Source organism: Hoplias malabaricus, chromosome Y, assembly GCF_029633855.1.
Source record: "Hoplias malabaricus isolate fHopMal1 chromosome Y, fHopMal1.hap1, whole genome shotgun sequence".
Taxonomy (NCBI): Eukaryota; Metazoa; Chordata; class Actinopteri; order Characiformes; family Erythrinidae; genus Hoplias; species Hoplias malabaricus.
The window spans coordinates 42,532,599-42,553,968 of NC_089820.1; the positions used below are offsets into that span (position 1 = coordinate 42,532,599).

The 21,370-nt window shown below is 45.4% G+C and overlaps 1 protein-coding gene across 2 annotated transcripts in view; it reads left to right on the forward strand.

The window, feature by feature from the left end:
• Nucleotides 1–1,616: 1,616 nt before the first annotated feature.
• bcor (BCL6 corepressor) overlaps nt 1,617–21,370 on the forward strand; it is a 55,294-nt gene continuing 35,540 nt past the window's right edge. Inside the window, exons 1-5 of one of the 2 annotated variants that reach the window (XM_066656005.1) lie at nt 1,617–1,913; nt 10,453–10,532; nt 11,227–14,325; nt 16,636–16,692; nt 17,866–18,079. In XM_066656005.1, the coding sequence (XP_066512102.1) occupies nt 10,530–10,532; nt 11,227–14,325; nt 16,636–16,692; nt 17,866–18,079 (3,373 nt within the window). In that variant the 5' untranslated portion in view covers nt 1,617–1,913; nt 10,453–10,529. Of the gene's footprint in view, nt 1,914–7,032; nt 7,124–10,452; nt 10,533–11,226; nt 14,326–16,635; nt 16,693–17,865; nt 18,080–21,370 lie in introns of those variants that run through there. The other variant, XM_066656006.1, reaches the window with a different exon arrangement.

Sequence of the window (21,370 nt, forward strand, 5' to 3'; positions counted from 1 at the left end):
AGAACCCCCCCCCCCAAAAAAAACCCTCTAATATAAAACATATATTTTCATGAAAAAAAAAACCTCTAGAGAACCAGTGGACGACAGGTTTCTCACGTTTCCTTCGCTGCTGCGTTGTAATGACGGATTTGTTTAATGTTATTAGCACCTGAAGCATATATATATATATATGAAGCACTATAGCATATAAAAGCAATGGATATAAAGAGATTCTCAGACTGTTAAAATGATCATTTCTTGACGTTTCGGAGACTCTAGGTTTTCCGTTGAACAGTATAAATTAAATACATTAAATACGTGTAACTGTCGTTTCCGGGCCTCGCGGTCGGCTCTAGGCGTGTGGATCACCTTGTGGGGACCAAAATATGTTTAAACACATATGTGGGGACTGGTCTTACTTATGGGGAAAGAGAACAGGTGGGAATGTAAGGTTAGGCTATGCTTGTATTCCTTCTGGTTCAGGACACGTTTAATACAGGTAGTGGTAAAAGCATGAGTTAAGCATACGCAGTTGTAGGTGCGTTTTTGCTTATATGTGTGTGCGCGCAGTCGGATTCACTCAGAGCTGACCATTTGTGGCTCATTTCTAATTTCAGTGTCTCGTGCAGCCTGTTATAGATCACGAGATACGCCTTAAACTGTTTAAGAGAGGTTCACGAAATGCCCGTTTATTTTCTGAACTGGACATATGAGGGGTGTGAGAGGCTGGTAACATATAAAATGTGATTATAAGAAATATTTTATATTTAAGTTTAATCCCATGTTACCTATAATCACAAAAATAAAAATTCACACAGGCGTAAGGTAGAAGTTTGTTTAACTTACAATCCAAATTTATGCATTATATCTTACTCTCTCCGTGTGATCTTTTCCTCTGTCCATTTTGTTTTATTCTATTTTTATTTATTTCTTAATTTAGTTATTGTTTTATGCTATCTTTCTGTTCGCGCTCTCTCTCTCTCTCTCTCTCTCTCTCTCTCTCTCTCTGTCTCTCTCTCACTCTCTGTGGGGTTTTATGGTAATTGTGGTTCCTCCTCCCTCTGGGTAGTGTGTGTGTGTGTGTGTGTAGAGGGAGAGAGAGGGAGGGGTGTGTGTCTCCGTCTGAGTGTGTGTGTGTGTGTGTGTGTGTGTGCCCCTCTCGCGCTGCTCTCATTCTCCGCGGCGCGCGCTCCTCGTTCAGAAGCTCCGGCGTGTGTCTCGTGTCTCGGACTCTTTTCGCGCTACAGGAAAACAACAACAAACTACAACTACGGCCGCGCGGCCCGAGACGGATCACGGGTTCTTGTTTTTCGCTTTTTATTGCGAGTGTTTTTTGTGCTTTTCCCCTCGGTCTCGAGTGAACGGAAACCATGCGTGTGCCGGCGGGGAAAGCCGCTCTGCCTCGCGCGTGAAGCGCTCGGTTTGTGTGTATGTGTGTGTGTGTGCGTGCGTCCGCGGGAGCTCTCAACATGGCGCTCAGCACGAGCTGAACAACCGACGCGGACCTGAGGGAGAACACCACCTGTACATTCCTCTATCGCTGTTTCTCTTCGCTTTCGGTCTCTTTTCTTTATCTCTCTATCGTTGCCTTTCCTTCAGTTTGTCTTACGTTCGCTGTCTTTCTCGTTTCTTCCCCTCGGTCGGTCTCTCTCTCTCTCTCGCCATGTGTGTGTCTCCGTGGTGTTGTGTGGTGGATTCGCGTGCCCTTCGTGGCCGGTGAGGAAAGACGTGGAAATAAGGTGAACATTACACGAGAAGCGCGCAAGCTGACCAACTACAACAACGAAAAAGTGGACGACTGGGAACGGGACTGAGACTTTTACTCGTCTGTTTCTCGTGGCTCTCCTCTCTTTTCGTCCTCTGACGTGTTTTTCCGCGGGGGCTCTCGCGCTCGGCCCCCTTTGTGAGTTGGACGCGTGTGGACAAACCAGCCGGTAAGAAGAGCTCTAAAGTTCTTGACTTGTTTTCAATGCCCGATCTTACAGACTTTTTGGTACTTATTTGTGCGTGTTTTGCTATCTCCAAGAGGTCCCCACATGATAGGTCAACATGGATGGAATGGTGTAGCCTCTTTCCTGGGCTTCAGTCCAGTGTTTTATTTTTTAACTTGAATTCAACTTTATTTTTATTATTATTATTACACCCAAAGGAAATAGGCACTACATTGTAGTTACCACTGTAAAGCTCTGAGATTAGGTCTGGGTTTGGGTTTATTGTAGTATTACTTGGCCACAGCAAGAGAGGTCTCTGGAAGTCCTCACAAGTGTGGCTAAATGAGTTTTTGTGTGAGAGCTTTCTTGTGCATGTGTTCTCTCTTTGAGAAGGACACTGCGGGCTTTAAATAATAAAGTATTCGCACACGAGAGACAGCAAGAAAGAAACAAAGAAAGAGAGAGAAAGGCAGGGGGTGATTTTGCCCTTCTAACACGTCGTCTTGTTTGTAAACACGTCGTTGGCGTTGCTGTTGTTTTGTCTGTTTTTCTGCCGCTCTGCGTTCGAGCGGCTCGCGCGTCTTTGAAGGTACGAGGGCACGAGGTCGCGAGCAGACTTGTGCGTGTGTGTATGTGTGTGTGAGAGAGAGAGAGAGAGAGAGAGAGAGTGTGTAAGTGTGTGATTAAAGTGTTTGTTGCGGGACTTTCCTTCATGTTCGCTGATTCAAAGCTAGAGCCGATCGTAGATGTTATGTCTCGTTCTTTTAAAGGTTTCTCAGAAGTGCACGTGCTGCTGCCGTTTGCCTCGCACGCTGCTTTATTTCAGCTCCGTAAGGAGTTAATGCGTTTCCTCGCGCTCGGGGATCTATTGATTTCGGAGCCTCGCCCTTTTTGTGTCGGCGAGTTTGGAGCTCCAGATAGGAGATTAGAAAGTCGCTTTATTCCTGAAATATAGGCAATATTTCTCTTTGGTTTGGACGGTGTTAATAGTTTTGGTTTAAACCTGCGTGCTTCGATGTTGTTTAAATTCTTTTTTAAAATACTTATAATTGTGTGTATTATTATAATTTTAAACAACGATTGTATATTGTATATATGTAGTGCATATGTTGTGTGTTTGTTTGGCCTATTAATATTATTTCTGAGGTTTGGAACTGCGCTCGCGCTCCGCTCCGTGTCAGCGCGAGCTCTACAGCGCGAGGCGATCGCACCGCGTGCGTGTGTGCGCGCGCGCTCGCGAGAGAGAGGGAGGGATGGGATGAGGGGGGAGAGATCGAGCGAGCGGAAAGCTCGCGCAGGCGTTCCGGTGACCGTTACCGCCTCACACAGACACACACACACACTGCGAGAGAGTGGGAGGTTTGTTTTCATGTATTGTGGGGACATCATAGACTTGCATTCATTCCGTGCCGACTTACCATAACCTTATCTATAAGTACTATTCGCCTAATCCCAACCCTCTACCCTGACCACAACTTAAACATAAAAAAAGATTATACCCTAAAAAGGAATGATTTTACCTTGTGGGGTCCAGCTTGTGGTCAAGGACAGGGAACAGAAGTCCCTACAATTATTAGTGTGTAAGTGGGTCCCCACAACGTGATATATTCCTGGTTTACACACGTGAAGGCTTATGCCGCCAGGTAATATCACACATACCCCTAAACCATAAATCACAACCCTTAACCCAGCAAATACATTGCGATTTTTCTGCTCTTGGAGCTGTCCCAAACAAGTGGCATTTGTCCATGAATCTGTATATATTTGAAGAGCTAACAAAATGGTCCCTTTCAGAAAACAAAAAAGTCCGTCCTTTATACATACTTTCCTGTCCTTTCAGGTGGGTGACATTCAGTCCTCACAAGGGTACGCAGACAAGTGCGCGAACACACACACACACACACTCAAGCTCGCGCGGTGGCCTCCCGTATTAGTTAATGGACTATACCCCCACCCCCTAACCCCACCCCAGGGCGCGCGAGCAGCGCCGCTGTTTTAATCCGTTTGTGTCGTGGAGCGAGTTTCTGATTCTCTTTGTCCCACATTCGCCCCAACCCGGACACGCAGCGCGAGCTGCGAAACAAAAGAGGATTGTGTGTGTGTTTTGTGTGTGTGAAACTTAGTTTTTTCGCACGTATAGGACACCCGCGACCCGCTCGGAGGAGATTCTCTTGTGTGCTAGCGTCCCTGTATGTGTCTCTGTGTGCTAGACGTCTCTGTGTGTGCCCATGTGTATGTATTGTGTGTGTGTCCTGCAGTCAGCCCGCGCGACCCAAGTCCAGTTGGCCCCGCTAGTCCTGTAATACCAAGGCAGTGCCAGCCAATCAGTGGTGAGCACCGAGTAATCTGACCCTGCACGCGCTGTTCGTGGACATGTTCCACTCCCTGGAGGGGTTCTTACTGTATTTTCAAGTTTAGGTGAAAAACAATTAACTGTCATAGCTCATGATTCAAAGCTAATATTTGTGATATCATATTGCTTGTACAATATATATTATTTAAATCATAATAGCTATTGAACCAGTCAATTCTTATATAAGTTTAAAAATGCAGAAAAGTATTTGTATCGAAATTCAGAAATATATATATATATATATATATATATATATTTAATTGATCATGGGATTTAAGACCTGTCCATTTTAGTTTGCTTTGAAGAATCGTTTTGCATTTTTATAGGCCTAACATTTTCGAATTTCGTCAGAAGACACTAAATAAAATACCTTAAGTTTTCACTTTCGGAACAAGGTTTTGGACATTTTCCTCTGTAATTTATTGACTGTCAGAAAACCAGAGTCAATAGGCAGTCATTCATTAACACTAAAAGGGCTGGATGATATATTGGTCTGGGGTTTAGCCTTGGCTACTCCAAATTTTATGTTTGTCATATGCAAACTTTCCAGGATTTTTTATTGGAAGCAGAATTTCCACGTGTCTGTTTTTGTTGAAGTAACATTGTAATAAACACATGCCTTTGCATGTCCTAAAATATCTGGATTTGATAAATGAACATCACACTAGTGCCTGCTGACCAACAGGTTTTTAACTAAAATTATCATTTTTGAAATATTTCTAGCCCTGTAACCACTGCATGTGAATACTTCACTTGCTACGTTAGCGCACAAGCTGACAATCATGTACCCTGACCAGCCCGTGATCTTGACACTTTTTGATTAATGGTTTTAATCCAAAAAATGTGAATCATTTGGTGTCAAAAATGAATTCGAGTCATTATTCAGCCAGGGCACACAAAGGGTTCGTATTTGTGTAAGGTGTAACGTTTGGTCTGGTGAGTAACACGACTGGCTTTAAAAGCAACAGAGTGTGGTTTGATTCCTTGCTTGGGCAGGTACAAAAGAAAAAGGTTTTAGAATCCTTGGGCAAGACTTCTAACGCTCCATTAGCCCATCAATGTTTACCCATCATGTTTAAATCCTGGATAAGGACATCTGCTAAATTACCTGAATATAATGTATTGGATATATCGTGAAAAAGACAATTTATGACTGCGGTATTGTAATACATATTTTTTGTCTGTATCATACAGCCCTTAGCTCCGTGGTCTCAGCTGGCTTTCCAAAAGTAAACATAAAAACGCAGCGGCGCAATTTATGGCTTGACGGATTTTGTGCGCTGCCTGTGTGTGCGTGTGAGGTGAAACTCCACATTTTGACCGGGTCGTCTGTTGCTGTAAACAGGGCTATGTGTGTGTGTGTGTGTGTGGTGCTCTCAGGGTTTGTTTATTTATAGCGGTAGCTCGTGCCTCCTCGCACAGGCTCAGAACAGCAAGGCCGGCTGGTGGACACACTCAGGCCTTTCAGCTCCCCTAGAAAAGGAGAAGGAGCCATGTTTGAATGTTAATGAATGTGCCCTGGGACACAAAACTGAAAACACACTGGAAAACACACCACAACACACTGGACAAACTGGAAAAAATGATGAAAAAAAGATGTATTGGTTAAACTTGTGATAAATTGGGCTATTTAAGCTGTTTATTAAGTCCTACCGAGTTTAGTGTTAACTGGTTCGGAATCGACGAGTTTAGGGTTGAGTTATGTAAGTATTGTGTTTATTATTAACCAAGGCTTGGGGTTGGTATTGACTGGGTTTGCTACTTACCAGGTTTTGTGTAGGTTTTGTGTAATAGTTTGGTATTGGGTGGATTTAGGTTTGAGTTTGGTATTATATTAGTTTGATATGTTATTGGGGTATTAAATGGTTTTGGTTTGCTCTTACCTTCATTTTGGGTTTAAAGACCTGGGTTTTGGTTGTAGTTACTATTCGGCTTTGCGTTTGTATAGTAGATATTTAGGATTTAGTTATTTGGATTTGGGGTTGTTTGCTTGATTTGGGCTTTTGTAGTAACTGGTTTTAACTGGCTGTGGGGTTAGGTATTAGCCTGGTTGGGCTTTAGTTATTATCTGGATTTGGGATGTTGAGGGAGGAGATGGCGCTGTTTTCCCCCACTCCCACTTCGAGTCCCGAGGATTGAACCAAAAACTAGTGTCTAAATTATTATTAGTGTTTATATTATTCTTGGGAGTAATTACAAGACTGGTTTGTTATTTAGTATTTGGATTTGGTATTAACTTAGTTGGGGGTTAAGTTGTCTAGATTGGAGCTTTAGTTGGTGTCTGTGTTTGCTTTTAACTGGGTTTTGGAGTAAGGATTAATTGGGTCTGTCCTTTAGTTAATGTCTGAATTTAGTTTTAACTTGGTTTGTGCTAAAGTTAGCTTTGAGCTTTAAATGTAACTGGGTTCAGGGTTCAGGCTTTGTTTGGTAGTGTCTGGGTTTGATATTTATTAACTGGCTTTCGGATCTCCTCTTCGTCTCGCTCCGTTGCCGTCCTCCTTTGTCTCGCGCTGTCTGTTTTCTCTCTGTTTTCATCCTGCCGCCGGTGTGCGTGCAGCGCGCGAGTGGAAATTTGGTGCGAGAGAGCGGAGAGGCGCGGGGATCCGGTTACACAGGCGCTCGCGCCCGGAGACGCCGCAGAGTGATTGAAGTCTCTCCCTCTGTCTCTGAGCGAGAGTCTCGCGGGAGAGAGAGGGAGGGGGCGTTGGGGTGTGAGGGGGAGGGGGGAGTGTGAGCTTCTCCGCTTCATCGCGCTTTTTGTGTCCGCGTGCAGCGGGAGCCTCCACGCTGTTTTCTCAGTTTTTCACTCGAGAGCGTGAGGCAGCTGAGCACGGAGCGCCGCAGCTCGCGCAGCATGCAGGTAGCAGCCGTTTTTATCGCCCTCATTGCATCATCTCGTTCAGGCCAATTAAATTTGAACTCCCACCATTCCTGCTCAGTGTCTCACAAGCCGCAGAACTGACGAGGTTTAGTCTGAAGAAAGTAATTTAAATTAGTTTAAAGTGTTGTGTTTGAAATTCCAGTTGTTTTGACTGGATTTAGTGTTGGGTTTGGTTTCCACTTGGTGTAATGTTGGGGTTGTTTTCCACTGGGTTTAGCTTTGGGTTGTTTTTTGACTAAGTTTAGTTTTGGGTTTGGTTAACATTGGGTTTAGTGTTGGGTTTGGGGTTGGATTTGTTGACCGGGTTTAGTTTTTTTTTTTTTTGACTGGGTTTAGTTCGATGTTGAACATACGCTCAGTATGGGGGCTGTTTCTTGTTGTGGTTTGCCTGCCTGACCGCTCTAGGTCGTCTGACTAATGGACAAATAGAATTCGGGGTGCGTGTTCTCTCATGAAAACTCTGGGAGATCTCTGCTTTTAAACTTCAGTTCCCAGCATGGCAACACAGTGTTCTGTTTTAATTAAAGACGTTCACACTGACCCGTTAGACATTGAACCTACAGAGCTACGAGATATTGAGCTGCTCTGTGTTTCTTTACTGACTAACCTCTAGAATCCCCTAAAGCCCCATCTTTTTCTCGTAAGTGGTACTGGTTGTCTGACCACACGTCGTGGGCTTTCCTACGGTCCCTCCACGCCACAAACAAAACACATCCAAACAGAAGCTGAGCGGGCAATCCAGCAGCTAAAGTGAAGCCAGCGAAATACGCCCTGCCCTTCCCCTCCCCCACACTGCTGCGCTGCGAAATGGTGGCCTCCCTCGCTCGCTCTGTTCTCTCTCTCTCTCTCTCTCTCTCTCTCTCTCTCCGTATGAAAGGCATAATAATTTTTCTCTCGCAATGTATTACTCTCGCGCTCTTCCTCCTCTCGCATTGTGTCTGAAATTCAGAACAAGTATCTTAACTAAGACACAACAGCCTGTGCCAAGTTTTTCCTCATTTAAACATTTCTAGCAAAATTATCTTCAGTAATCCACATCTACTTTGTGTTTGTATTTGGTTTTACTTGTGTAGTCTTCTACTTGAACTGTTCTTCAATGGTGACTACTGGGACCTATTTTTGTGTCAAAGAAATACACAAAGGTGAACACTGGCTAATGTGTGCCTACCCCAGTGAGCACAAAAACGTGTTATGATGACATGAAATGGATGTCCATGAAACAAATGATCTTAAGCCAATGTGAGCATTTTAGTATGTCTTTGTATGATGACATTCGCTGTTGTATATAAAAACATGGAAATCCTCCCTTTATGGTCAGAGAAATACATATTTAGAGGACTCTGGAAAGATGACTGGATTTATATGCAAATTGGACAAACTACAATACCCATTTATAGACTAATGAAAGTCAGGCCAGACTGGTCAAATAATGAATGTCTTTGGACACTTCTGGTTGGTATGTGTTCTCTGGGACCACATATCTCCTGATGTGTTCATTTTTTAATTTTGTTTGTATGTTTGTTTGTTTTAAAGTCATCTTGTTAATATATTTACAAATTTAGAGCTTATAAAGATTCAAATTGTTTTCACGACTTGCCAATATATTAGCTTTCCTATTTATAAACTAATAACTATTAGATGTAAGATGTTGTGTATTTGGGACATAATTTAGTTTAATCAATGCTTTCATCAGCATTTAACAAGTGTTTAACATCGGCGTGGATATATGTGTGTATGCTGATAAAGTAGTGAATTTGTGCCATTTGTACATGCTTTTAGTGGCCTGTTTAGGTTTGTGATTGATGGCCCCTTTTGAGAGGCCCTTTTCTCCTCTGAACTCTGAAGGAGGCTGTGTGAGAGTCCCACCTAAGATGCCCCAACTCCCAGAGGCTTTGAGCGAGTGAAAGGCTGCTAAGGGCTTGTATTAGCACAAAGAGGCCTCAAAAAACTGGAAATTACAAAGTGTAATGGGAGGGTTTACAAATACAGAGGTGGTAAGATGGGGGCATAAATGTCTTACATGTTTATAAGGATTAAGGTGTGTGTGTGTGTGTGTGTGTGGAGTTGGGTGTTTCCAAAGGTGTCAGCCCATTAGCACCTGGCATAGGCTATGAGCTGGATGAGAAAAACAAACTTGTTGGGTTAAAATTGCTAATTGCATATAGAAAAAAAAGACAAAATCCTTCAATTAGTTTTGCATGTTTTGTAATTGCCTATTTTCTGTTGTGATCATGTGCAGTTGGCTGTAATTGCCAGGCTGTGAATGCCTCCCCCAATCTCTGTTTTTAGCCCCTGACATTAGCCCCTGTTGCTACACAGGTTGCCATGGAAGTGACGAAAATTAGGCGTGGGGGGGTGGTTAAAAGTGGGCCTCAGTGTGATTGATGAGACAGGGCAGTGTAGCCCCTCTGTCGGTGGCAGCCGGGAGCAGATAAGAGCTCCCTGGTTGGCCTTATTGAAATCCAGAGCGTCAGTAACATGGACTGGGTGGCTGCATGGCTGCTGATTGCATCTTTTGCATCTTTCCTTCCGTGCTGCTGTGATGAAACCCCCCTCACCCCTCTCTTTTTTTCACGGGTAGGAGGAAGACAGATATAGAAGGAGTGGTGGAGGTGGGGGGAAGGGTGCTGAGCACATGGAGGCATTTCTTATCTGAGCCCTTGCTCCTTGATAACAAAGTCACGTGCTCCGAAGCCTGGACGCTGGCCATGCAAAAGCAGGCATGTTTTTAGGAGAGTCAGACTGTGGCCTGACAGAAGAGGCTGTTTGCTTTTCTTGTCTTCCCTTCCCTGAGTCGCTACGCTTATTCCTTTTTGCCGGTTTGGTTTGTTGAAAAGACTTGGAGGGCACATATCTTAGTCTAAAGTTCAGTTGCTGAGAACTTCAAAATACTTAGAAAGTAGTTCAGGCACTGCAGTCCATGTCTTTTAAAGGCTTTTAAGATTTCCTCAAAGGCCTGTTTATGATTTTGGATGTTTTTTTTTTTTTAATTTTTTAATAGAAATTTTTCGAATGAACACCAGTTGCATTATCTCTACTACTACTACTACTACTACTACTACTACTACTACTACTATTACTACTACTACTACTCATTTAAAACACTTTATTCATATTCATTACTCATACCCAAGGGGCATGTGCTTTCTTTCATTGTTTCTGACCCCCTTGCAGCACTCCTTCATTTTTGTTTTTTCCTAGATGCATTTGTTTTTGCCAAAGTAAAAATAGGAATACTTAGTGAACACACACAAATATTATTTAAAACATGATAATATTTCACCTTCACTCTTGCTTTCTCCCCATAGGCGTTTGCCCAAAAGGGATGGTAACGACCAAAGAGTCAAGCAACAACTGATTGAGCAACAAAAGCATCATTCAAAGCATGGTAAGGCATGGTATTAGCACTATTTAGCACATGGTGTTATGAAGCAATATGTCCTCAGACTACTTTCCTTCCTTCTCCATCTCCCTATTTTAGTATCTGTACTTATTTGGCTGTGATAAACCAATTCACCTACCTGGCCTTCCTGATGCTCATCTGACAATAGACCTCCTAGCCATTTTCTCCATTGTTTACGTGTGTATGCAGTGGGAACATGCCAGTAGGATCAGTGTAATTTAGATCCCCGCCATCTCCTTGGCATAGATATGCGCCTCTGTCTCTCTTGGGCCCGATGGGAAGACGGATCTGAGCTGTCTGCCGGGCGTCTCCTAAAGCATACATCAAAGCCCTGTCTCCCCCTGCTGAAACCTTGGCAAGGCTGACATTTAAGAACGATCTTGCCGTCTCCCTTCTGTGACCTTGACTGACACGATTCGTTCTGACTTTCGCACCATTTCCCATAGCTTTGGCTCTCAATGTGAGAAGAAAAGGAGTATCGCTGTTCATAACTCCACCTTAAGACCCTACTTTATGTGAAATTAATGAAGTAAATTAACTTTTATATTGATAGCACAATGTGAGCATACTAAATTTTATGATATCCACTGATTTACCAATGTAACGTAATGTAATGTAACTTTGTTAATACACTATTTCATTTTGCCTGTTCTCAATCATCTTTCCTTTTTCCTCCCAGGTGGATGCAAGTGCAGCCTGCAGAATGAACCCTCTCACAGCACTTGGCATCGATCAGAGCAGCCTGATGCGGGAAAGCCTCCATGTTCACGGGGGAATGGTTTATCCGCCAGGAATCCGAACCCTGCCAACAGAAAAGGGATACGTTGGAGACCGGATCCCAGAATTACTCTATAAACCTGAAGTGTCACTGGACAGCAGGAAAGCCACTAATGGTTATGTTGGACTTTATAAAAGCCCCCCATCAGGGATTCAGAAACCACTGGTTGTGCCAGGGACTGGGGCGGATGCTTTGGGTTTGGACAGACGTGTTGGACCTGTGGACAAGCCCTCAGATTTGGGATTAAATGCCGGTAGCGCCAGCGGCTTCCTGCGCCTCCCATGGGTGAGTCCTTACCATGAAGCCGGAATATATCCCTTCTTAGACTCAAACAAGTACGCTGCCCTGAATATGTACAAAGCGTCCTTCATGTCTCAGCCTTCACCATATCTGCCCCAGCACCTGGCCTACCAGTCACTTTGTGCCGGGGCAGGAGGGAGTGCAGCAGGTGCTGAAAGGTTGTTCTACATGCCCCCTTATCCTCCAGCACCCATTTCATCACCACTTCCACCTCCTTTAAGGATCCCTACAGGTACTGTCGCCCCTACGACACTTTCTCCATTGGTGCATCACCAGGACAAAACTTTACAGAGTATTGGGCCTAGGATTCACCATGAGGCTTCAGCATTTGGGCAGCAGACTTTGCATCAACAGGCCCAGTCACACCACCAGGCACAGAGCGAGAGGCAGCACACCAACACTGGAAGTAATAGCACTATCAACAACAATAGCAGCAGCAGCAAGTCCACCAGAACCCCTTCCAGCAAGAGCTCTAGCAACAGCAGCAGCAGTAGTACCGTTAGTAGTAGTACTACCAGTACCAGTTGTAACCACAGTAGTACTAGTAGTAGTAGTGGTAGTACTAGTATAATCAGCAGCTCTGCTGCAAGTATTCCAGTAGACTCAAGCCCTTCTCTGGTGATGCAAGCACCCCGTCCCCCTCCACGCCCCTCCCAGCCCCCTGGTGCTCCCCCACCACTTGTGGACAGCACTTTAGACTTCCAGAAATCCATATTCCGGAGTCCTTCATCCTCATTGTCCTCCTCATCCACTCCTGTGGTTTCCCATCCTTTCTACATGTCCCAAGAGAATCGCTCCCCAATAAGGCCTGCCAGTCAGAAGCCCAAGTCTAAAGAAGTGAGCTCAGAGCAGCACAAGAGTGGAGGAAGTGAAAAGAAAAGTTGTAGTTCTCCTGTTAAAACCTCCACCGATAAACCTGCACAGCAGGGCCCCCTTACCAAAGACCCAGCAGACAAGCCTTTGGACCTGTCTGGCAAGATCATGGATTTTGAAGGACCTCCGAATGGATTCCCCCCGAAGCTGGAGGCTTTGGCAAAGCTGGGTTACTCTTCCAGCTCTCGTTATGGCCTTCCCCCAAGTAGAGAGCTTCTGAAAGAGACCCTGTCTCCATCGTCCTCTGCTATTAGCACTACTACTAAAACTCCAGAGAGGCCTGAGATTATTAGCACTTTACACTCTTCTTGGGTGGTGCCAAGCACAGCCCAAACAGTCAATACTGAGTCCAACCACAGCAAAAGTTCCACAGTCATCAAAAATAAGAATCTGGAGCATGTAAACCAGCAAACAAGGAGCTCTTCATGCCCGAGGATTGGGGAGCCCAACAGTACTGTCGTCCCTAACCCTTCTCCAGTTGTTGTTGTTGCTTCAGGATGTCGACCATCGTCTGCCTCCCCTTCTCCCAAAGTTAATGGTGAATGGCCCAAGTCTGCACCTACCCCACCAGAGAAAGTGCCAATGACTCATAGGGGCAGCAGCCACCCCTCAGCCTCAAAGCCAACAAAGACACCTAAGAAGTCAGAAAACACTGAAATTATCTTCAATCCCCAACAGCCCCACCTAGAAAATGGCCATCCATCCAGTCACCTCTACATGGCCCAAGGTGAAGCCTATTTGCCCACTAGCTTGGCATATGCTAACAGATACCTCCCATATTCCATTCCAGAAACTATGTCCCTCCCACACTTGCAGTTGCCCAGCAAAGGGCCGGTGTACCCTCACCCAGTCCTGCTGAGCAGCAGCAGTCTTTATGCTGCACGTTTGCCTCATAAGCCTGGCCTTCCTTATGGAATACCGCCCACTCATGGAGAGTACCTAACCTACCATGACTCGCAAGAAATGGTTCACCCTCTGATGTCCCCCCACTTGCCTCTTGACCCGAAAGTCAACGAGAGACTTGAGAAGAGGTCTAGACCTCAGGAGAAGACTTGGCAACACGAGGAGACTTCTTATAAGCAGACGAGTGCCTCTGACATGGACACGCGCTACAAATCTGAGAGGGAGTCAGAAGGGCCAGAAGGTCCAGGCTCCAAGCCTCAGAGCAAGCCGTACACAACAAGCAAAGAGGAGATTGTCTGTATCGACCTAGTTCAAGACGACACAGATGGCAGTCCTGAGCCGGACAAGTATTGTGCCAGCCCTGCCAAGCCGAGGGAGCCCACCAAGCCAACCGGCAGTGGAACAGGGGAGGGGACTGGGAGTGCTGGTAATTCCGAGGGGAAGGAGCCAGAACTCATGCAGATCCTGCGCTCCAGCCAGTCTGTGGAACTCAAGCCAGCTGAGGCTGAGCGACAGCCAGAACCCCGTAGCCCTCTCGAAGCACAGGAGCGTCCAGAGTCTCCTGGGCAAAGCCAGGGTGAGGAAAGCTCCAGCGAGCGTAGTCCACTGCCTCCTCTGCTGGAGGAGCAGACTCTGCGCTGCGCCAGGACCTCTGGCGACAGGGTTCGACCAGACGCCGCAAATTCCAAAGCCGATCGGCACCATGCCATGCGGCATTACATGGATCTGGGTAAGGAGAGAGTGGAAAATGCAGAATGTCACGAGGATGAGGAAGATGGACAAGGCGGCTCTAAAAACAAGCGGTCTAGCCTGGCCAAACGGATAGCCAACTCGTCCGGCTACGTGGGTGACCGCTTCAAGTGCGTCACTACTGAGCTCTACGCAGACTCCAGCAAACTAAGTCGGGAACAGCGCGCCTTACAGGTGAGCAGGATTTGTGGAGGCTGAAGCGGTGGGGGGGGGTTGGGTGTTAAGTTGGTTCATGTTTAATGTTCTGCTTGCTTTCGTACTTTCACAATGGCCACACACTAAAATCATAAACTATTGAAATTCAGGTTCAACGTACTTCAGGTTATGGTTTAGGTATCAGTGGTTCTGGGGAGAGTTTTGGTATAAATACTAGGTTTAATCCTTAGGGAGAATACCCAAGGCCAATCACTGCCTTTCTTTATGAAAGAGGCCTTGGTTGGCCTGTGAAGGGTAAAGCCTCTCCATAAAACCGACTCTAACGGCCATAGTTCCGCTCTGAGGCAGCTCTTGCGTCAGACCGCCACGCTCAGTCATATTGCGAGCCTTGGTAATTATGGCTGGCTGTTACCCGCGCACTAACCCCCCCCCCACGCTGCCCCCCACTCGCACCTCCTCCTCCTCCTCATTTTTTTTTCGCTCCCTGCTGTGTTGCTGTTGAACAGCGGGCAGGCTCTGGCGACAGCCGTGAGAGAGGGAATTAACACAACATGGTGTGTGTGTGTGTGTGTGTGACTGTGGCTGGGTTAGCGGCAGAAAGAGTTAACACTACATGCCGTCTGTGGCTGTGCTTGCCCAGTCGAGCGGAAGCTCAGCTGCTCTGTGTGTGTCTGCGCCTGCCATGGCCTCGCTAGCACATAATGCTTCAGGCAACCGCTAACCTGCAGGCGAGCCCCGGAGACTGGCGGGGTGTGTGTTTGTGTGTGTGTGTCTATTTTTGTGTGCGGGAGAGCAAGAGCAATAGCCTGCCCACAGCCACACACCCACTTCTACAGGGCTTCTATTCTACCTCCCTTTCCAAACACACACATACACACACACACACACACACACATCCCCAAGCCCCCGATCGCTCAGCGCACAGTGGCAGCCCTCCCAGCTTAAGTGAAATCCGGCCCATTCATTTCTGATGGGGAAGATTAGAGGTCTTCAGCAGCAGCAGCGAGACGAGTGCTCTGCCTGGCAGAGTCATTAGTGTACACACATACACGCTGAGTGCAGAGAGATAGAGAGGAAGATGGGGAATTCGGCAGACCTCATCTTCTCCCGCGTTTGCAGTGACTGTCTGTGACGAACAGAGGACTTTTAAAGAAACCGTTTTAAAGGTTTCCTGGATCTGGCCTGAATTACAGCATTAACAGTGTTTCTCCTTTAACAGGCCCCTTCAGTCCAGCACTGAAGCTTGGTCTGTGTTGGAGCAACCCAACCCATGGACCAGCAGTTTGTTTTGGGGACATTTTGGAAGGCTTTTACACACAGAGCGCCATTTATCCAGATTTCAGTAAATGAACACATCTATAGCAGATTTTTCATAAGGCAAACTTTAGCAATGAGGTCATGAACTCACTCAAGCAGACACTGCTGTTTGTGGGATTTACAGCAAGCAACATAGCATCCGCAGGAAAATTCCTAATGACATGCCTATATATATATATATATATATATATATATATATATATATATATATATATATATATATATATATATATAAAATGAAAGATCTCTGGATTAGGAACACCTAACTGGTATCTACAGTCTAATCTGCCTGTTTCTCTGCGTACATTTATATCCCAGTTTCGCCCTTCTTTTCAATGGTCAGGACCCCCACAGATGCCAACAGAGCAGGTATGATTTGGTTGGTGGATAATCCTCAGTGCTGTGGTGACCCTGATGTGGCGATGTTGTTGTGGTATGAGGAGTGGTTCAGACACAGCAGTGCTGCTAGAGTTTTTGCCCTCAGTGTCACTGCTGGGCTGAGAATAGTCCACCAACCAAAAATGTCCTGTGTCTATGATAAATGTGCACCAAATAGATGAGTAGAACAGATGTATTGACTTTACATCTACGATGTGAACCTACAGCACTGCTGTGTCTGATCCAAACATACCAGCGCAACACACACCACCCAAATCATACCAGTTCTGTGAGGGTCCTGTGGTGGTCACATTGAAGAGCAGGGTGAAAGGGCGATAAGAAAGTATTCAGAGAAACAGGTGGACTACAGTCTGTAGAACTACAAAGTGCTACTGTATGGTCAGTGGGGCTGATAAAATGGAACGGTGTGTTTAGATACAAGTTAGGATTAGGATGTTCCTAATCCAGCGATTGTTCAGTGTATATATTCTTTTTCTTAAACTCACAGTTGATTTTTGTTGTTATCTAAAAGTGTGTGTGTGGGGGGTGGGGGTCAAGATCATGTTGATTGTGTTTAAATGATTGTTCTGACTGGAAAGAATAAGACATTGAGCACACGTTCTAATTGCTTAGATGGAAGTCGTATCACCAGAGGACAGTAATTTAAGTCAACCAGCCGCTAACTGTGAGGTTAGTTCTTTATTTTTTTATTACTAATCAAAAGTTGAAATGAGTAACGCTTGGTGCTCTCCCCCCTCTTCCACAGAAGGTCTTCTTTTGACTCAGAGCATTTGTTCCTCAATGTGTCGCCACACACACACACACATGCTTACACAAACACACACACACTTATTTAGGGAAAATAGAATCACATGGCATGACTAGTCTTGCCAAAAGAATGATACTGCAAAAAAAATCGGATCCTCACTGTTTCCCCTTTTCGCGTAAACGTGGGCGGTCAGCAGAGACTTTTTGTGCACTAATGCTACATGGTTAATGTAGCTCCTATAGATAAGAAACGTAATTTTGATGTAAAACATAGTTAGCATGGTGCAAATTGCATGCCGACTCTTCACACGCTTGAGTTTTTGAAGGCATATAATTGAAAATTACACAATTTTCCACTTGTAGTCAATCAGCCAAGACTTGTTTGGCGGCTTCTGGTTTAGTTCTGGAGCTGTGAGGCTGTTGTTACTAACAAACACTGGACATCACTAGACAAGTCTTTTTTTAATGAAAGTTCCTTTAAGGTAGTCCAGACTTGATGTGGTTGAGGACACAGAAAGGCTAAATTCTGTAAACAATGAAGAAGACCTCACTGTGTAGCTGAACATAGCAGTCAGCCATGTTAGGCAACTGGAATAGAGCTGGAATGACCGGACGCAGGAGAGAAGTGTTTGGGATGAATGTCTGGAAAATGGACAGAATATTGAATTCTAGTTTTTGGCAGAATTAGCCCCAGAACCCCAGCCCTAAACCAAAGAAACAGAATGTGGGCATGTGTTTGCTGAGGTGGAAAATTGTGTATATTAGCATAATTATATTTCGCCTAACTTTTCATCTATTGTATGTTGTCTGACATGAAAATGGACCAACATGAAAAGTCCCAAAAAATTTAAATAAAAGTAAAAAATATGTCAGCCACTCAACAACATTTAAGGTTAAACAAATATGGCAAATTTTCACCAAAACAATGCTCTTAACCACATTGCTTTCTACGCACACATGCAGTTTTATGTCACTGTTTAAAGTGTTGACATTTCTACGTAGGATTACGTCGGTCCAAGGTCGCAGAGATTGCGGAGAATCTCACGTTTCATGGTGTGTGTGTGTGTGTGTGTGTGTGCGTGTGTGTGCGCACAGCGTGCGATGATGCGTTTCTCAGAGCTGGAGCTGAAGGAGAAGGAGGGGTGTGTGTCGAGCCCTGGCCTGGCGCGAGAGAGGGAGCGAGAGAAAGAGAGAGAGAGAGTGTTGGGTGAGAGCCAGCGAGGAGAAGTGGAGTGGGAACCCAGCCAGCATCACTCCAGAACTCCAACAGCCCCCACCGAGCAGACAGCAGACACACACACATATAGTGGTAAGACACACACACACACACACACACGTATGGACTTGCCGTTCTCCACCCGTTTTCTCGCTCTCTGTTTTCATAGCCCCTACACTGCCTCCTCTCTCTCTCTCTCTCTCTCTCTCTCACACACACACATGCTCTCTCTCTCTCTTTCTCACATGCTCGCTCTTTCTCTCTCTCTCGCTTCTGCCACCTCTTCTCATGTGTTTCTTGTCATTGCTTTGTGGCTTGTCTTGTCTCTCTCTTGATGGCTGTCTCTTTCCTTTCTCACATGCTCACTCTCTCTCGCTCTCATTACACCATCTCTTCGTTCGAATTTTCTTTCCCCATCTTGGTCACACACTGGTTCATTCCCCTCTTTCATCTTTCTCTATGTTACTCATTCGCTTACTTGTTTGCTCTGTCTTTCTGTTTCTTTTTCCTCTTTCTTCTCTCCCTCTGCCTCTTTCTTTCTGTGCTTGTCTTCCTGCATTTCTTATTTTCTGGCTTGTTACGCTTGTGTTTCCATCTTATGCCCATTCTCTCTATCTTCACTCTTTCTTTGATTTCTCTCTCTCTCTCTCTCTCTCTCTCTCTCTCAGATCTCTCTCTCTCTCTCTCTCTCTCTCTCTCTCTCTCTCTCTCTTTCTCTCTCTCTCTCTCTCGCTCTTTCTCTCGCTCTTTCTTTCTCTCACTTTTGCTTTCCTCTCTCACTGTAGGGACTGTCCCTCACTCTCTGTGGCTCCACACAGCAGCTCCAACCAACACAGCGGATACATCGCTTCCTCTCCCTGCCACACACACACACACACACACACACACACACACACACACACATACACACACACACACACACACACACATATACCCTCACACTCTCATCCTGTCTCTCTCTCTCTCTCTCTCTCTCTCTCTCTCCTCTTCTGCTAATGGGACCATTTAAATTTCCAAATTTACATAAAACTTATTCGTGCCCTCCCTCTCCCTCCAGGCTTTCCCAAAGGCCGGGGAGTTTCCTGTCTGTCCGCACATTTGTGTGTATGTGTGTTATGGAAGGTGTTAGGCTGGTGTGTGTTTAGTTAGCTGAATGTGTTGGCAGAGATTCTGGCTGCCCGGAGGTGTGTGTGTGTTTATGTATGTGTGGGTGTGTGTGTGTGTGTGTGCTTGTGTGTGTGTGTGTGTGTGTGTGTGTGTGCGCACGTGTGTGTGTGTCTGTGTGTGAACACAAGCCATACTGGGCACAAAAGATTTCTGCGAGCTGAAAAACAGTCCGGATCTCTTGTGCTCTCTCTCTCTCTCTCTGTCTCTGTAGAGCTTTGGGCTTTGGAAAATGTTATAAATCATTTGTTGCAATTATTATTATTATTTTAACAAAATTTGAATTTATTATTAGGTTGAATAAGCTTGTCCAACCTAGCAACAGTTGCTATGTAACAATTTTTAGCAGGGGGCCTGCATAGATCAATTGTTTATGAATTCATGGCAATAGTGGTTCTAATATGGGTCATGGTGAAAAGGGGCCATTCCAGCATCTCTCTCTCTCTCTCTCTCTCTCTCTCTCTCTCTCTCTCTCTCTCTCGGGGTTATTAGTGGACATTTTTCACCGGAGCGGTCGCGCCAACTCTCCCTCTATCCGGGCGGCAGGGAACAATGTTGCCATGGAGATCCGCTTTGGTGGAGAGTTGCCATGGCACTGACGTAGCCGTGAATTATGGGATGCATGTGTCATGAGATGTGTGTGTGTGTGTGTGTGTGTGTGCGCGCTCGCCTGCCTGGGGCACAACAAGCGGCATTCTTGTCTGGGCCAGTAGAGGGGCCGGCCTGAGAGGCCCACTGGAGCGCTGGCGTGTGTGTGTATGAGAGAGAGAGAGAGAGAAAGAGAGAGAGAGAGAGAGAGAGAGAGAGAGAGAGAGAGAGAGAGAGAGAGAGAGGGAGAGAGAGAGAGAGAGTGCGTATGTGCAGTAGTTTCCCCTGTGTTTTGTGGTTTGTGTATGTGTAAGGTTAAGGTTTTATGATAATGAGATTGCGGTCAGAGGGTTAAGGCCATTAAACTCAGAACATGATGCAAGCAAACGACGCAAAGATGCAAAGTGTATATATTTTTTGCATGAATGTTAAACAGACTACACAAATTCATCAGGTTTTGAAATATTGCATTCTTTGCAGATGTCTGAAATGCATCCTGCATTTTCCACAGTGGTGTAAACTACTTTATTTTTGATAACTTTAACTTAATAACATGGCTCTCTATGATTAGAAGATATTGTGAGCTCAAGTCACTGATGATGCCCAAGCCATCCATAAGCAGAGTCTAATGGTGCTTTTCCACTGCATGGTACCTACACTACTCTGCCTGAGTCTCCTCAGATTTTTGGAACCTGGTACCTGGAACTGGGTACCTTAAGTACCCGCTCTTTCATGGTTCCAAGTGAGCCAAGAAGGGACTTAACTGTGGCGTGTAAGCCTTGTAGAGGAGTAGAGATCACATTTGTTTAAATTCAACTCACAGCAGCAGCTTGTAAAATTACGCTGTGTTTTTTGAAGAGATACAAACGTTCCCTGGATTGGTGGTCTACGAAATAATCTACTGATCTATCTGAACTGATGTGTTTGTGTGTGTGTGTGTGTGTGTGTGTGTGCATGCGTACGCGCGTATACATGAGTAAACAAAGTAAACAACATTACCTCCATTGTTTTTGTTGATTCCAAAACGCTGTTGTAGGTGAAAACTAACCAGGGACCAGGTACCAAAAAGCGAGTAGAGCTGAGTGCAGTAGGCAACATGAAGTGGAACAGCAGCATAAGTGTGTATTAAACAGTACTGTTTGTGTATGTGGACAGTACAAGTTGGTAGATGGTGCCAAAAGATTGCGATCCTGAGTATTCGTGTAGCAACTGTGTGATTGAGAGTGGTGTGTGTGTGTGTGTGTGTATGTTTGTGTGTGGCGGGCAAGAGAGTGAGCCCCCAGCGTCTGTTTTTGATCCGCGCCGCTCTCAGCCTGGAGACATTCACAACAGGCCTTTTACTGCCAGAGAGAGGAGGGGGGGGGGAGTGAGATGAGAGAGAAGAGGAGTAAAAAGGAGAAAAAAAGGGATCAAGCATGGAGGAAGAGGGAGGATAAAAAGGGAGAAAGAGGGGTTGGGAAATTAAGAGGAGATAGAAGGAGGAAGAGGGATAGAAGGAATAAAATAGACAGCGTAGAAAGGGAAATGAAAAGAGAGAAGGATTAAAGAGAGAGAGACCGTTTGAATGGAGAAGCAGATTCAGAATGAATAGAAAGAGAGGAAGAGAAGGAAGGAACCATGAAGGAGGGAGAG